Source organism: Tenrec ecaudatus, chromosome 18, assembly GCF_050624435.1.
Source record: "Tenrec ecaudatus isolate mTenEca1 chromosome 18, mTenEca1.hap1, whole genome shotgun sequence".
In the NCBI taxonomy this organism is placed as follows: Eukaryota; Metazoa; Chordata; class Mammalia; order Afrosoricida; family Tenrecidae; genus Tenrec; species Tenrec ecaudatus.
In genome coordinates, this window is record NC_134547.1 from 4140282 (window position 1) to 4157149 (window position 16868).

A 16868-nucleotide genomic window follows, 5' to 3' on the forward strand; every position below is an offset into this window, starting at 1 on the left:
TCTACACTGTCTTATAGGTTGACTCTGAGTCGGAATCTAATGGGTGACAGTGGGTTCCCTGAAGCCGGGGGCAATCCTTCAGCCTTCATCCTAGTATTACTGGGCAAGTGTGGTAGCCAATGGGTGGCCGCCTCGGCAGTGTTGAGGGCGGGACATCTTGTGATTGACTCTTAAGCCTGATCCGAGGCGGTTGCTACCAGACACCTAGCGTCAGGAATTCGAAACTGTCCCACGGGAAACGGCTCAGCCAATCAGCCGTCTCAACCGGCCTCGAGGGGCGTGCCATCGGCCCGGGACTAATCCGCGACCGGGGCTGGGGTAGCAGGGCGGGAGCATCCTCTCGCCAATCCTAAGTGGTAGGTGGCGGGTGTGACAGTCCGACGACGGTTCCGGAGCCATGAATATCTTGCCCAAGAAGAGCTGGCACGTCCGGAACAAGGACAATGTGGCCCGCGTGCGGCGCGACGAGGCTCAGGCCCGGGAGGAGGAGGAGGAGCGCGAGCGGAGGGCGCTGCTCGCTCAGCAAGAGGTAAGAGCCAGGCCGAGCGGGAGCAGTTCCAGGGACCAAGTGCGCAAGTGCGCGGGGCCGGGCGAGACGCGCAGGCGCAGTGAAGCCGCGGTGCGGGGCCAGTGTTCGCAGCGCGCCAAGGTTCACCTGCGACCATCTCCAGGGCCCCTCTCCTGCCCACTTGGGTGCTCCAGGTCACCTGGGCAGGGCGGAGGGGAGGAGCTTAATGCCCGTGCACTGAATGAATGCAATGAGCCCTTGCATGATCGGAAGAACATCGCTTCTTCGCTTGCCCGCCCGCAAGCCTCCACGATAAATGCCCTGGTGGCGCTGCGGGGGAAGCGCCTGCAAGGTTGGCGGTTCAAACCCACCAGTCAGTCCGCGAGAGGCAGATGTTGCCTTTAGAAAACTGTACAAGCTTGGGAAGCCTACGGGGCAAGTCCTCTTCTGTCTGAAGAGGATCGCCGTGGGTGTGAATTGGATCCGTGGAAGTGGGTTGGATTTGTATAAGGACTCCTGGGGACTTAGGGATGTTTCCGTAGAGGGTTCCAGCCGAGAACACCCCGCGGAGGCAGTTCTACCCCTTCACACAGCCATTGTGAGCCAGAATCATTGCAACAACGCTCTCTTATCTAGTGAATTCCCTAGCTGAGAAGTCTGCACTCGCGGTGGTTCCAGCTTTGGCTGCGATGTAGAAGGTAGGACCTGGCGGCCTGCTTCCTTAAAGATGGTTGTTAGGTGCCCTGGCATTGGCTCTCACCCCTAGTGACACTCTGGACACGAAACACAAACCCCTGCCCACCGCTGTCTTGCCCCAGCCTCACAGTTACCGCTGCCCTTGAACCCACTGTGGCGGCCACTGTCAGTCCACTTCATTCAGGGTCACGGACTCTCCACCGCGCATGAGGTCCTTCTCCAGGGACTGTCTCTCCTGACATGTCCAAGGGATGTGAGTCAAAATTCTGCCACGCTCCTTTCTGAGCATTTCATCCGCGCTTTTTCCGAGACAGACTTGCTCCTTCTGCCAGCCCCCAGTACATTCCCTTACCACTTGCCACCCCCAGGAGGCACACATCAATTCTTCGGTCGTCCTTGTTTATTGCCCACTTGCCCAGTGCCTGTGAGGTGATGGAAAACTCCACCGTTTGAGTGGGTTGCATCCTTCTTAGCCTTCACGGGGAGGGGCATAGTTGTTTTTGAACATTAAAAAAAAAGTTTTATTAGGGGCTCATACAACTCTTATCACAATCCATACATACATCAACTGCGTAAAGCACATCCGTACATTCATTGCCCTCATCGTTTTCAAAGCATTTGCTCTCCACTTAAGCCCTTGGCATCAGGTCTTTTGAACATTTTAAAGAGGTCTTTTGCTGCGGGATTTGCCTAGTGCAAATCGGTTGAATTTGGTTTCTGGAAGGCTGTTGCGGTGGGCGCTGGTTGTGGATCCAAGTAAAGCAAAAACCCTTGACCACTTCAGAATTCCCTCTGTTCATCCATCAGTCCAGTGTGAGGGGATCTGTTTTCAATCCCTTGCGGTACTGCCCACACTAGAGTTTTCTTTTTTTCATTTAAAAAAAAAATTTTAACAATTTATTAGGGGCTCATACAATTCTTATCACAGTTCATACATATACATACATCAATTGTATAAAGCACATCTGTACAGTCCCTGCCCTAATCATTTTTTTCTCTTTTCTTTTTTTACATTTTATTAGGGACCCATACAACTCTTATCACCATCCATACATATACATACACACTAGAGTTTTCATGAAGGGCTTCGAGGCTTAGATTTCAGCAAGCAAGGTTGTGTATGTGCATACAGTGAGCCGTCCCTTCAATCCTGGAGGAGCATTGGTCTTCTTATGGTCCGACTTCTCGGGATGTTTGCCCAGCATGTTTGTTTGTATAAAACCAAAGTCACACGCACTGCCATACAGTCGATGCCGACTCTGAGCCACCATCTGGAACAGAACTGCCCCTGTGGGTTCTCAAGACGGGAAGTCTTTACAGGAGGGGCAGAGTGAATTAAGTGTGGTAGAAGGATACAGCCACGCCAGGCCACTTCCCTTGTTCCAAATAACACAGCTGCTTCTTGCTCTATCCGCGGGTCTGCCTCTTGGTTCCACATGAGCACAATGAGTGTTTTGGAATTCTCACTCTTCTTCTCAAGGCTCTCCATAGTTCATTATGATCCACACAGTTCAGTGCCTTCACAACGTCAACAAAACCCATGTAAACATCTTCTGGCATTCTCTGCTCTTAGTCAAGATCCTTCTGACGTTGGCAGTGGTGATTTCCCTCATTCTGCTTTCTCTTTTGAATTAAGCTTGAATTCCTAGCAGTCAGTCCCTTGTACATGTACCACCGACTTTTTTAATTCTCTTCAGCAAAACTCTACTTGGGCCCAACATTAGTGATCTAGTTCGATACTTTCCACCATTCCTCTTTGAAGGGGGTACAAATATGGCTCTTCCCATTGGTTGGCCAAGTAGCCGTCTCCCAACGCTGCGTCCACGTGTTGAAACATTTCAACCGGTATTCTGTCAGTCAGAACATGAAGCCTGGTTTCTGGCTACTGCCTTCAGTGCAGGGTGGACGTCTTCCCTCAGCCCCATTGGTCTGTGATCACAGGCTTTAAGTGGGGTGGTAGGAAGCTGAACTGGAGTTCTCCAACAGCTGCCGGTATTGCTGTAACTTGATCACAGGCACCTGCTGGCGTAGGCCAGGGACCCCTCCCAGTCGACCTCAATGACCAAGCCAGGTGGGGCTCACTGGGAACTCCTAGGGCTCCGAAGCCAAGCCTTGGATCCCTGGAGGTTCTGCATGCCCTGACTGTACCCCCTGTGCCATTCCCCTCCAGGCCCGCACGGAGTTCCTGCGGAAGAAAGCACGTGCACACCAGGACGCTCTGCCAGCGCTGGAAGCCGGTGAGCCGCGGGCTGGCCCCGTGGACCTGTTCCGGGAGCTGCTGGAAGAAGGGAAGGGGGCTACCCAAGGCAACAGAGAGTACGAGGAGGAAAAGCGACAGGAGAAGGTGAACACGGGGCTCGGGTAGGCCTGGGCGGGCTCCCAGACAGGAGTGTGTGGTCCACTGCCGTCCAGCTGTGGGCTCTGTGCCTGGTGCAGGCGCTCCACCACCAGGCAAGAGCTCGACAGCTGCAGCCCATCCAGAGGCTCCTGGGGAGATAGAGGCCCACTTCCGGAGGCCACAGGCTTGAAAACCCTCCAGGGTGTGGGGTGTGGAGCGCGGAGGAGGGGCTCTGCCCAGTACAGCTTGCTGCCAGGTTTCTGAGCTGGGGCCCCAGGACCCTCAGGCCCGGCCCTCACTGAAGGGTGGGCATTCGAACCCTGCCAACCCACATGCCTTTGAGACGGGCATGGCCACCTGCCTGGCCCAGGGAGCAGTTCGTGGCTGCAGACGGAGGGGGGATGGGAGGCCCTGTGACTTGAGTGGGAAGTGGGGAGGACAAGGACTTCCAGGCTGGATGAATCAGCTGGCTTCATGGGGGAAAGGCCCCGCCCCAATGGTCTATGTTCTTGCCTGTGAGCAAGTTAGTCGTTGGCCCCGTCCACCCAGAGACACCTTGTTAGAAAGGCCTGACGGTCTGCTGGCCATGGAAAGTCCTTGAGGGCACTTCTGCCCTGCACCCACATGTGCTCGCTGTCAGCACATGGCTGCCCCACCGAGGGAGTTGAGGGAGTGGTGCGGTATAATTTTTACTGCTGCCCGGGGACGTGGGGCTCCCGTCCATCTGCCCTGTCCCTCCTGGCCAGCTGGGGTGGCTCTCGGGTTGGGGACCCAATGGCAGCGAACAGGACTAGGGGCCCCACCCTGAGGGTGCCTCCTTCATCCCCGTGCTCCAGCTTCCAAGACCCTGCTGGGTAGCTATAGCTCCTAGTGTCTCGGCCTGTACCTCCCACCCCCACCCTGGCTGAGACCGTATTAAAAGGTAAACCTGCTCAGGGTCCCAGCCCACCTGGTACCTGCCTCTGCTCTGCCTCCCATGCTAAAGGCCCCTCACCAGGGACTGTGCGCCCAGGAAGCAGGGTAGGGCACGGGCACTTGTTCACTCAGGTGGAGGTATCAAGGGCAGGTGAGAGCAAATGCGAGCAAACCCGTGCACCCCTTGCTCTCAGGGTCCCCTCCTTCCCATCAGTGAGTGAGGCAGGGGCCACAGGGCTGGGGACGAGCAGAGGCCAAGCCTTGACCCTTGAGCGCCCACACTCATGTCTGGCCCCCCAGGAGAAGCAAGAGAAGGCGCTGGGCATCTTGACATACCTGGGCCAGAGTGCAGCTGAGGCGCAGACACAGCCCCCGTGGTACCAGCTGCCCCCCAGCCGAGGGGCACCCCCAGCGGGGCCCGGCCCTGACGAAAAGGTCAAGGGCCGCCTCGACCCCCTGCGGGAGATGCAGAAGCACTTGGGGAAGAAGCGGAAGCACAGCGACCCCAGCAGGAGGGAGGTGCCGGCAGAGAAACTGCGGCCCAGAGGGTGAGCAAGAAACAAATGGGCAGGACGGTGGTGGTCACGTGGCCTGCAGGGAAGTCTGTGGGCCATGCCTCTTCTTGGAGGGAGGGAGACTGGCCCTGGCCCCCATTAGATCGCCAGGCCCCTCCCAGCGGGCAGTAGTAGCTGCAAGGACTCCCCTGAGAAGGTCTCTGGCCTGATGATCAGTCTCCCTGCAGGTCCCTGACCCTGGAGCAGCTGCGAGCAGAACGCCTCAAGCGGGAAACAGCCGAAAGGGCTCGGGCAGAGGCCTTGCTGGCCCGGGTCCGGGGCGGACAGCCCCCAGAGGACACAGAGGAGATGGACGAGCGGCGACGGGGCTACAACTCCCAGTTCAACCCACAGCTGGCCCGGCGCCCCCGCCACCAGGACTCCCAGCCTCCCCGCTGACCCCAGTGGAGGCTCCGCTGACTCAGGATGAAGCCCTTGGCCAGGCCACCTCCCAACTAATCTCTACCGACCAAACGCTCTACTGCACAACGGACCCAGGGGCACACAGCCCACTACCCCAGCCATCTCTGAGACTCCCAAGGGGAACAGGAGAGGTCGCAGCTGCCAGCATCATATAAAACTATTTATTCATAAATATTTTCCAAAATGAAAATAGGTTTACCAAAAAATGTCCCTCACTGGGGAGGGGAGAAGGGGCAGCCCCGCCCCCAGGCACCAGGGCGGGGCTGAGGGGATGAGACCACCTGGCCCCTCCCTGCTTCCTGGGGGAAGGGGCTGCCCCATGGGAGAGGGCACCCCCAGTCTTCCAGGGCAGGGGTCAGCATGCGGGGAGGGGCGGGCAGGGCCGGCCGGTGTCACTGGAGGTCCCGGTCCTCCAGGTAGCGGTACTCGAAGGTGAAGCCCTCCTTCTTACGCTGGCCCCACTTTTCGTAGTCGAAATAGATATAGGTGCCCTGCGGGGGAGGGGAGGAGGCAGTGCTCAGTGTAGCCCCTTACTGGTGACAAAGCTGGAGGTGCAGGTGACCTTGGAATCCTGCAGGCCAGGGCCAGGGCTGCTCTCAGTGACCATGAGGCCACCCTGGGAAGGGTGGGCTCCTCCACACGGATTAGCCCTTTCCCCCCGTAGTGAGCCAGTTTTGGAAGGAACTAGTGGGTAGGGGGAGTAGGCACCAGGGACACGCAGGTAGAAATCAGGTGCCGATCCGAGTTCACAGCAACAGAGCACGTTCCACTGTGTGGGGCATTGGGGGGGGGTGTTAGACTGGGGACTCCCACCTGCTCGAACTCGTCTGTAATAGTCTTGGGCTCCTCGTGCCGCTGGAACCACATCATGTACTTGGTGTGGAACCGCCATGACTGCTTCTTCAGGGCCTTGGCGGCCAAGTATTGCGCCTTCGTGCCCTGGGGGGAGGGGGGAAAGATGGGCCATCCACGGGGCGCTAGGGCACAGAGCCCCCACTGCCCAGGAGGGAACTGTGTTCTGATGGGCAGCAAATGGCGGGAGCTGAACTCACAGGTCAACCTACATGATGGTGGGCTGACAACTGCCACTCTCTGACTTGAGTGGGTCCCCTAAGGGAGTCCTTGGCCAGAGAGGTGTGGCTGACTCTCTGACCCCTGACCCTTAGAGCTCCACCTGGCTGGCCATGGGGACAGGGTACACATGGCTGGTTCGGCAAGTAGGGGGTGGGCGTACTTCCAAATAGTAGAAGATGAAGAAAAGCGTTTCTGTGGACAGGCGCTGGTAGAACTCCACGGTGTCGGAGTGCGGCGGGGGCATCTGGTGGTGGTAGGGGGGCGTCGGGCAGGGGTTCCGGGGGAGGTACTGCCTGCAGGGCCACAGAGGGGGTGTGTGTCAAGGTCCACTGTACCCAGGGCCCCAGCCCCACCTCCCAGGTCAAGGGTGGTTTGGGGGAGGCCGGGCCCTCACCGGATCCGCTCGGAGTCTGATGGGTGGGGCATGTGGTGCCAGGCGGCCTCCTCCATGGCCTGCTGGTAGAGCTGCTCCTTGGTGAGGGGCACAGGCCCCAGGGGACACACGCCCAGCGACAGCGGGATGTTCACCTCTGACAGCTGCAGGGGTGGCGGCGCCGAGACAGGAGGAGCAGATGTGCTGCTCAGGATGATGTCTGTGGAGAAGGGTACCGTCAGCCCTGGGGCCCCGATGTCCTGCTTCCCGCTGCCTGCCCCTCACCTGCTACAGCTTCACCTCTCTCTGTCAGGTGCAGCGTTGGCACAGGGTCCCCGATGCCGGAGCTGATCGCTGCCCGCTCCGCCATGGACTTGAGAGAGCTCAGAGGCTCGGGAGCCTGTGGGGCAAGGGGTGACACTGAGGCACCGCCTTTCTGGTGCAGGACCACAGGGACCAGAGGCAAGCTGGGGAATGGGGGTGGAGGCATAGAAGGGTCACACCAAGCCCAGCATGCCTGAGCCCTGGAACAGTGCCAATGCTCTGCCTGTGGCTCAGCCAACAGCTGCCCGTCCAACCAGACCCCTGCCCAGAGTCAAGCCAGACCACCCTCGCCCTGATTCAAGGCGGTCATCTGCCACTCCCTCTGCGAGCAGGCCTTCTCTCCCCTCCAAAGCACAGCAGCCTCCACAGTCCTCACAGCCATGGGGCAAGTGGGGCCAGTGACCCTCACCCAAGCAGCCAAGCACCAGCAACCCACGATGCCAGCAGAGCCAGTGAACACGGTGTCCAGAGAGCACTGGCCGTAGGAAAATCCAATGCCCATCCCCCCTTCCCCTCCCTTTGGTGTGGCTGAGCGCCAGCCCAGCTTCTGGTCACTTAGTCCTGGGTGCCACCCCCCTTCCTTGATCCGTCCTCCAGGCAGACTCAGGCATGTGTGCACCCACCCCCCTACTCTGGAAGTCGCTACCCTGGCCCAGAGTGACCTGCCACTCGCCTCAGCTGAAGCGGCATGGTGAATGGGTGGTCTGGGGTCTCAAGAGAGACAGATGGGGGAGCTTTGAAGGAGAGACCTACAGGGGTCTGGGGCAAGAACAGCCAGCTCACCTTGATCTCTGGGGCACTGCTGAACTGCGGGGGCCCGTTGAGCAAGGTCCCTGTGGCCTTGGCCTCGCTGAAGCTGGGCGTTGGGGAGCTGGGGGGGTTCACAGGCAATGGCACCAAGAGGCTGGGCCCCCCGGTCGTGCTCGCTGAGCCCGGGGCTACCCCTCCAGCCCCGGCTGGGGCTGCCGAGCTGGGTTCCTTCCTGAAGAGAAGGCAGAGGTAGGGGTGTGTGTGTGTTTGTGCTCAGAGGAGGGCTGGGGGGAATATCAGGCCAGTCTTGGGAGGCCCTGCTGAAGACCCCCTGGAACACGATGGTAGACCAGCATGTGTGGGGTGCCTGGGGGAAAGCCTCTCTGTGGAAGGCAGAGCTGGGATGGGTCGCAGGTGTGGGCAGGGGTAGGAGGACCCACTCACGAGGTGCCTGGAGGTTGGTTGTGGGGGCCGGCTGGCGGGCCCAGAGCCTGGCTGCTGGTGCTGCTGCTCCCGCCACTGCTCAGCGCAGCCTCTGCTGGGCTGTCGGCCACCACAGAGCTGTAACTGGACGCCCCATTCTGCTTGCTGGTGCTGCCCCCACTGTTGGTGCTGCCGCTGCCCCCGCCACCAGCCTGGGCGCTGGGGGGCCGGGGCTGGGCTGAGGTGGGCCCACTGGGAGCTGGTGGGGCCACGGCCTGAGCATAGGGGGCGGGGGTGCCTGAGTTGTGGCTGGGGGCTGGGCTGGCCTTGGGGCCCAGGGCACTCGGGGGTGCTGCTGGGGTCGGCGCCCCGTTGTTGCCGGGGGTGGCACTCAGGGCGGAGGTGGCTGGTGCGGGGCCTGAGGGGTAGCTGGGCGGCACAGCCGCCGACTGAGCATGCTGGTTGCTGTGGGCGGGCTTGGAGCCGTTTTTGGCGGGAGACTGCGGGTGGAAGAGAGGAGAGGGTCAGGGGCACAGGGAAGATCTCCCACACACCTGACCTCAAGGCCCCCCAAGCCTGCTCCCATCCAGTCCCAGATCCCTGTCTTTCTTCAGGGCACAGCCAAGGATGAGCTGGTGACGAAAGCCGTGTGACGGTCCACTGTCCGGACTCTCAGTGTCACACACACTAAGCTGGGGACAGACACCCTGGCCTGGGTCAATACAGAGCCATGCTGGGCCCAGTGTCGACTGAGCTGCTGCCCACAGCTTCTGCTGCCCAAAGCCTGGTGCTCACTAGCCTAGCACAGGCCTGGAGGAGAAGGTCCCAAGGAAGTTTTGGGAAGAAACCACCCGGTGTCCCCAACCACTGCCCACAGTCTTGCCCGATCCTTGGCCTGATGGCTCAAGTTCCCTCCCACACTCCCAGCCAGCGCAGAGTGCCAGCCTCACACTGCTGTCCACCTGACCGTACTGCCCGGCCCTGCTCCCAGGCCAGGCTCCCACCCACCTGGCTGACCTCGCTGTCTGTCGATCGGCCCCTCTTCTTGTCGTCCTCGGAGTTCTCCTGGGAGGGAGGCAGAGTCAGACGCTGGCTGAGCTCAGGCCCACTGGCTGGCCCTCCGCAGAGAGCCCCCAGGTGGAGTCTCGCTCTGCGCCCTCACCGTGGTGCAGTTGGCGGGGCTGGGTGGGATGGGTGAGCTGGAGGTGGTGGACGTGGGCGTGCTGCTGGACTGGTTGAAGACCTCGTCCTCCATGTGGCTGTGGCTTGGGGGGGAGGTGGCGACCAGCGCCTGCGCTGTGGGGCAGCGGGGGGAGGGCGGGCTCAGTGGGCCCCGGTGTCCTGAGCCCCCACCCTGCCCCCCTGTGCCCCCCGGGTTGGGCACCCTCTGGCCTCACGAATGTCCTCGAGGTCCAGGTCATCATAAAGGAACTCGTTCTCCTCGAAGTCAGGGTACTGGGAGGAGTCCACGTAGTACTCCACGTCGTCCTTGATCTTGCGGATGGCGTCCACCAGAATGGAGTCGTTGTCCAGCATCCGCAGGATCGTCTCCAGCATGCGCACGTGGTAGCGGTGCTTCTCGATGTGCCGCTTCAGGCCCTCGATCCGGTCCTGCTTCTGCTGGCGAGCCCAGGGCCAGGCTCAGGGGCAGCCCGCCGCTGCCCCACAGAACCTGTCCTCAGTCCCCGGCCCTCTGCAGGCCCTGAGATCCAGATGCCAGCCCACACACAGCCCTCTGCGTCCCCAGCTGGCTGCCTCATCCCTTCTCCAACTACCCCCGCCCCTGCCCCACACAAATCACCGTCACAGGTGCCCGGAGACTGGGATGGGTGAGTCCACCAATTTCAAACCCTCTGCCCAGGAGGCCTGCTGGCACAGTGGCTAAAGCAGTGGACAGCTAACAAGAAGGTCAATGGAGTCCCAGTCGCAGACCCTAAGTGCTGTGGCCATGGCTCAGAAGGGACCCAGCGGAGGAGCTGCTGGCTTGTCCTCAGGGAATCAGGGCCGGGACCAGAGCCCTAACTAGTGGCTCAACTGCATTCCCAAGGCGCCCTCCCCCATCTTCACACCCACCCATTTCTTGGACAGCATAGGGCCTAGCTGGAATCCAGGCCCAGGCTCCTTTTCTCGGGCCACACTGGTGGCCGCCTTGTCTGAAGGTGCTGCCCTCCCCCTCCACACCGTGTGGCCACAGTCTCAGGCCACACATTTCCTCACCCGGCACCTCTCACACTGCTCCTCTTCTTGAAAGCCCCGCTGCCCACACAGGTGCCCAGGCTGCACCTCAGGTCCACTAGCCCATCCCTTTTGGTCCACCTGGTACCAGGCTCCCCCCCACTCACATCCTTGTCCCCCTTCTTCTTGCGCGTCTGCACCGACAATGACTCCACCTCACTCTCAAACTGGTCCACCTGCATGTTCAGGGTGTCGATGGTGTTCTGTGGGGAAACACACACACATACAGAGTAAGGGGGCAGCAGCAGCACCCACAGATCCTGGGGCAGGGAGGAAGGTCTCCCCCTCCACTCACACCCCCCTGCCCAGCCCCTCACCGTAAGCCACTGGCCAACCTCCTCCTTCTCCTTCTGCGCTGGGTCCACCTTCTGCGCCAGGCCCAGGCCCTCCTTGCTGTAGGCTTTGGTTTTGGTCTCTCGCTCCACCACTTTGAACCGTTCCATTTGCTGTGGGAAGGCAGGGGTGAGAGAGGTGCTGACGGGGTGGTGGTGGGGACCTTCCTGGGTGCCCCAGGCTCTCCAGGCACCCACCGTTTCAATGAGCTTGCGGTTGTCTATAAGCTGCCTCTTGTCCTTAATCTCGTTGGATGCCACCCAGGTCTTGATCTGGTCCCTCAGCCGCTGGGGAGGGGAACGAAGAATATCAGGTCTCTGGGGCCCCGTCGTTGGCTCCCATGGTCCCCTCCGCCCTCGGGACAGACTTCTGGCCCGCCCAGACCCTCCTCACTTGTAGCTTCTTAATCTCCTTCTTTAGGTCAGCCTCATACTTTTCTTTCTGGTTCGCGTTGGCCGCATTGTGGAGCTGAGGGAGCAGAGAACACAGGTGTCAGCATGGTGATGGCCATCCTGGTGCCCGTCAACCTCCTCTGTGGGCCCCCTTGGCGCCTGGACAGGCAGCCCCTGCCCCTCTGCCCGTCCACACACTCTTCCCTGGAGACCCAGCCTCTGTACCTTCTGCCAAATATCCTCAAACTGCTCCACGCCCTCGGACACCTTCTTGAGGCAGCGATCAATCTCACCTGGTCAGAGGAGGGAAAGGCCGTTGAGAGCTCTGTCAGCCAGGCCAGTGGGTGCGCGGGGGTCCGCAGGCAGCGCGCCGCCCAGTACCTTGGAGTTTGCGCTTGTCCGCCATCTTCCCTGCCCTACAGACGCACTCTCTTCATACTCTCTTGGGGACGGACGCTGCTGGGGAGACGGGGACAGACACACAGTCACTCCTGGCCAGGCCAACCCAGGAAACATGGACAAGGGAGGGGGTTGGGAACGGGAGCATGCCTAGACCAGGCCCATGCCGACCTGCCCTGACCTGAACCTGTGGGGCAGGGCTGGGAGTGGGGGCACTTCTGTGTCTGGGCACGAGTGACCCTGTACAAAGGACAGCAGGCACAGACCTCTCTGGCCCAGAGGGAGTCTTCTTCCCCAGAGGCGACACTAACTCACAAGGTTAATGCAGGACAGGAAACCGTCCCGCTGTACACAGTTGACGGCACACAGGGGATGGAGGCCTAGGACTGGGCTCTGGGAGAAAAGACTAGTCCTGACACAAGAGCAGGAGCCAGTGTGCACTCAGAGGGAAGGCGCCTGCGGCTCTGAGGAACCAACACCACCTAGGCAGGCAGGCAGTGCCTCAGAGTGCCACACAGCCTGCACCAGAGCAGGATCCCTCAGCCCTTAGGCCGACCCCCAGGAGACTGACGGCTCAGAAGCCCAGTGACCCAGGGAGCCCTGGCACAGTGAGTCACCCCACCAGGTTCCCACCACAGAGGGTGTCCCTGGAACTGGCACGGAGTTGCCCTGAGCTGCACAAGGCTGACGCGTCCCACCCAGGTGGCAGCCAGATCAGGTGGGGCTCCCTGGGGAGGCCGGTCCCAGCCAGTCCTAACAGAGCTCTCCCTGATGACAATGGTGTCCCACCTCTGTGCAGGCCCACCCACTCGTGGCTTCCCAGGGCTACCAATGTGGTCAGCGTACCCACAGGGCTGAGCTTTGATTTCAAGTCACTGAGCCCAGGGTGGAACAGGAGGCAGGGATGTGTGCCAGGTGCCACTGGGTGATGCTGGCACCTAAAACATTCCCCTAGTGAAAAAGCAAACACACTGTGTGGGTTCGGGCCCACAGGACCAAGTGGACCCCTGGGTTACCAGGCTGTCAGCTTTCCAGGAGCAGCCTCATCTTTCTTCCCAAAAAATGGTTGGTGGGTTCGAACCATCTACCTTTTGGTCAGCAGCCTTCTGCTTAATCACGGTGTCACCAGGGCCCCTTACATTAGGTTCCAGAGCTTACACTGCCTCAGTAAAGGGTCTGACAGAAAAGTGCCTCCATGACCCCCAGTGGGGCCCCATCCCAGCCTGACAAGGACAACATCTGCTCCAGGAAGGGGGACATCAGGGTCCAGGGTCCTGCAGCTGTCTAGCCAGGACCACCTGACAGACAGGCAGGGCCTCGGAATGCCATGCAGCCTGCACCAGAGCAGGACCCTCAGCCCTGAGGCCCACCCCCAGGAGGAGACTGATGGCTGAAGCCCAGGCAAGGCCACACTGCGCCCTGACACTCACACCAGGGGGACTCATAGGGAAGCCCCAGGGCAGGGAGCTCCAGAGGGGGCACCGACTCAGAAGTGCTCAAGAATTGGACCCCAAAGTGAGTCTAGCTCCCCAGGAAAGAGAAAGGCCTCATCCTATGTATGTGTGTGTGGGGGGGTGGGGGGAGGCACAAGAGCCCAGAGTAGAGGCAGGGCTGGGGCTGCAGGAGAATCTGCCTCAGTTTACAGCCTCCAGGAAGGACTTCACACCCCAGTTCCCACTGTCAAGAACCCTTAAATCAAACCCTTGCTGGCAAGTCAGTTCTGACCTTACAGGGCAGGGCAGAGCTGCCCCCATCTTTCCTTCGAAGAGCAAACTACCTACCAATCATTCAGGGGAGGGGCGAGTCCCCTCCCAAAGAGGGGCCCAAGGCGGAGAGAAAAGTCCAACGTCACCAGTGAGGGCAGCAGCTTGGGCTTGGATATCAGGCTCTCCAGGGTCAGAGTTGGGGCATGGTGGCCCCCTCTGAGGGCAGGGTGCCACCTCCCCAGAGTGTGGAGGTAGCACCCCCAAAGTGAGCGGGTGCTTGTCCCTTGGACAGTTCCCTTCACACACAGCACAGAACCAGGGTGGAAGGAGAACCCCGGCCTCCATCCTCCAGCAGCTCACCAAGGCGGGACCCTTTCTGAGGTGTGGGCCGGAGCTAGCTCGCTTCCGGTGAAGGAGGCACAGACAGACCCTCAGCCAGGAGGCGATTTCACCAAGAGGTGTCCAAGGTGTGATAAGGGGCCAAAACCAGATCAGAAAAACACCCAACCCTCTGCTAGGGACCCCACAGGGAAAGGGCAGAATGGCCCCACAGGGAACAAACCACCAATCTGTCCCTTGGCAGTCTGCCTACTTAACCTGCGGCACCACCACGGCTCCTTAAACTAAGGCAGATGGACCCTTAAGACACCATCTCAAGGAGATGGCATGCAGTGCAGGGCAGTAAAAGGCTTAATTCTGAGAAGAACCCAGGTGGCCTGGGAGTGGTCTCTGCCCACACAATGGGGTGCCTGAGCAGTGCACTAGCTTCACCAGTCTCCCTGATCCCAGGGAAGGAAAGGGCAGTGGGGTCTGTCCCCATGCCATGGCCTGCCCACCTTGGCCCACAGGGGAACCACAGCAGGTCTTAGGAGCATCCTCCCCGGGGCACAGAGGTGGAGGAGCCCTCACACAAAGGTGGGGACACTAGCATTCAGGAGTGGGCTAGAGCAGGATCTGGCAGGGACCCTCACCCACACAGAGAGCAATGCAAATGTGGGTTTCTTGCTTGGAAGAAAAAGCAGCAGGTCAAACAGTAAGGAAGCCTGCACCCTGATATTGATACCCCGTGATCTGAGGAGCCCTGGGCCCCTCTCTGGCAGCTGGGTGTCCCCCAGATCCACAGGGAGGGAGCCACTGCACGTCCTGACTGACAAGTCACATCCCAAAGGGGCTGCCATGGGAATGGAGGGTGAACCCTGTGATCAAGGGGGTGTAGAACCTATCAGGGGAGGCAGCAGCGTTGTAAGCCCAGTACCACACAGGGAGAGGTGAGGCCCCCCCCAACTTGGCAGTCAGGACACCTGCCCTACCACCCCAACAAATTGGAACAGTGGGAGGTCATACTCAGACAGGCCCAGGTGCCTGAGCCAGATGGGGTTGGAGGGGTGTTTAAGGAGTCCCCCAACCCCAATACAGAGGTGTAGGCAGCATCCTCAGAAATCCTGTTCACATTGAGGCAGGCCACTGGGCGTCCAAAACCCAAACGGTAAGCCCTGTAACCCCAGTGTGCAGAAGGCAGGCCTGACTCCCAGCTCCTCCATCTGGGGGTGGGGGGCAGACCCCTCCTCCCCGACTTTCACCAAAAACCATCGTCCCAAACCTGGACCAACTCGAACCAACTCCAGTGGGATGGGCGGGAAGTGACACTCAGAGACTGCACCATTGCTAAGGGGGACACTGAAGACAGACAACGGAGCCGCCCCCGCCCCCCAACAGAGGGGTCTGCATTGGGGTGGGGTGGGGGAAGCAGGCAGACCCTCTGGGTTGGATGTGACCATCCCCAGACGGTACTGAGGGAGCAAACTCTGAGCCATCAGAGAGACACTTTGAGCCCCAGAAGTCGCTCAGGAATGCGTACCCCCAGTTCTTAGGGGGCTTGCTCAGGACGGGCCGCACGCGCTGAGCACTTGGTGGGCAAGAGGGAAGTCCGGGAGGTGGGGTGGGAGATGACTGCTCCAATTGCCAACGAGGACCCCTGCCTGATACGGAGAGGGGCCCCCACTTCGTCCAGGGAGGTGGCTTATATTCCAAGTAGGAGGGGCGCGGGAGGAAGGGGGCCCCGCGTAGAGGTCTCGTCCCGTCGGCGACCCCCGAGGAGGCTCCGAGGCCGAGGGGTCGGCACTGCCTTCCCTCCACCAGGAGCCGGTGCTGGCGAGGAGGGGTCGCTCCCTCCCTAGTCCCCCGCCACAGGGAACGGCAAGGTTAGGGGTCCGGGGGTCCGCACCCGAGGGGCCGCCGACGCCTCCTGAGGGGGCGGGGGGCATGTCGCGACAGGCGGCGCTCTCGGCCGGCAGGGCGGGAAGGCGCGGGGACGGCGGGCGATGGCGGCGGGGAAGAGGAGGGGAAGAAGGGGTCCGGCCCAGTCGAGCCCGACGCTCTCACCACAGGAACTGGCGCCGCCGCTGAGGAGCGTATCGCGACAGGCGGGGGAGGCGAGCGCCCGCCGCCTTTTTCTCGCGCCCCGGACCCGGGCGCTAACGCGATAGCGGCGCGAAGCGGAAGTGGGATGGGGGGGTGTGGGCCCGGGGTTGTCTGACGACGGGGTCGGGACTCAAGGGAGGCCGCGGCGTCTGCCGATGGCTCCGCGGAAGCTGACCGGGCCCGGTTCAAGATGGCGGCGGCGGAGGAGGCCTCCCCTCCTCTCTTCTCGTCTCTGGCGCCGACCCGCCCCCGAGCACCCAATATAGGCCTATCATTGATCCCGCCGTACGTCGCTCTGACCCTTGTGAGGCCCTCTATTGGTTCGTGACGGGGATACGGCCGGCCCCCTCTCAGCAATTGGGCAATCGTCCCCAAGGCGCGGCGTTCGATTGGCCTCGAGCGCAAGCTGCATGGATTGGCTCCGGGTTTCTCCTCCGCCCCGCCTCCTCCTCCCGCCTCAGGGCACAACACGCCAGCGCGAGGCCTCGAACATCAATCAAGAAGTCCGTGCGGCGCTGATTGGATGCACCCGCCCCCCTTTCCCTATCCAATTGGTCTGGAGGCGGGGCTAGGCTGATCAGGGGCGGGAAGTCGTCCGTCAAGTTTAGAAGCGTTTTGAATTGGTTACGAGAGACTATTCTTCCCTCAAGCCATTGGCTGCTGTTGAAGGTGGGCGGGGAAAGCAGAGGAAGGCATGGCGAGTGGGCGTTAAAGGCCGCGTACCTAATGGGAGACAGACAGGTGCCTTCAAAGCGGGGGCCGGGCTGAGGTCATCTGCCAATCAAAACCACCGTTGGGCCAAGGGGGCGGAGACTGGTGGGAACACCCGCCTCTCTCCATTAATTGGGCCGCACTGTCATCACTCATCCCGTTGAACCAATACCGTACAGAGTGGGCGGTACCTGCTCCTAAAGCGTGTGAAAGAAGGTGTAGCAGGCAGGTTTGGGCAGGTTTGCATCTCTTTGGTTTCTCTTCTGCCTTAGCCGAGCAGGCTTGCCCCTGTC

General features: G+C 60.8%; 2 protein-coding genes across 11 annotated transcripts; one reads left to right on the forward strand and one right to left on the reverse strand.

Moving 5' to 3' along the window:
• The first annotated feature begins 314 nt into the window (after window positions 1-314).
• On the forward strand, window positions 315-5606 carry LENG1 (leukocyte receptor cluster member 1). Its single transcript, XM_075536414.1, has 4 exons — window positions 315-529; window positions 3375-3548; window positions 4758-5005; window positions 5200-5606. The coding sequence occupies exons 1-4, from the start codon at window positions 398-400 to the stop codon at window positions 5408-5410; spliced, it is 765 nt and encodes a 254-aa protein (XP_075392529.1). The 5' UTR covers window positions 315-397; the 3' UTR covers window positions 5411-5606.
• CNOT3 (CCR4-NOT transcription complex subunit 3) lies at window positions 5574-16089 on the reverse strand. Of its 10 annotated transcripts, none has more exons than XM_075536405.1 (17): window positions 15826-16089; window positions 11720-11794; window positions 11564-11631; window positions 11340-11414; window positions 11144-11233; window positions 10931-11059; window positions 10721-10816; window positions 9776-9998; window positions 9541-9674; window positions 9387-9443; window positions 8400-8878; window positions 7989-8187; window positions 7182-7281; window positions 6903-7101; window positions 6669-6801; window positions 6248-6373; window positions 5574-5925 (listed from the first exon to the last, which is right to left on the reverse strand). In XM_075536405.1, exons 2-17 carry the CDS (start codon window positions 11742-11744, stop codon window positions 5827-5829), a joined length of 2232 nt encoding a protein of 743 aa, XP_075392520.1. In that variant the 5' UTR covers window positions 11745-11794; window positions 15826-16089; the 3' UTR covers window positions 5574-5826. The 10 variants fall into 10 exon arrangements, with proteins under 10 accessions (XP_075392520.1, XP_075392525.1, XP_075392528.1 ...); XM_075536410.1 differs by having other exon boundaries at window positions 9776-9995; window positions 11720-11797; XM_075536413.1 differs by having other exon boundaries at window positions 9396-9443; window positions 9541-9669; window positions 11720-11797.
• Between the last annotated feature and the right edge of the window lie 779 nt (window positions 16090-16868).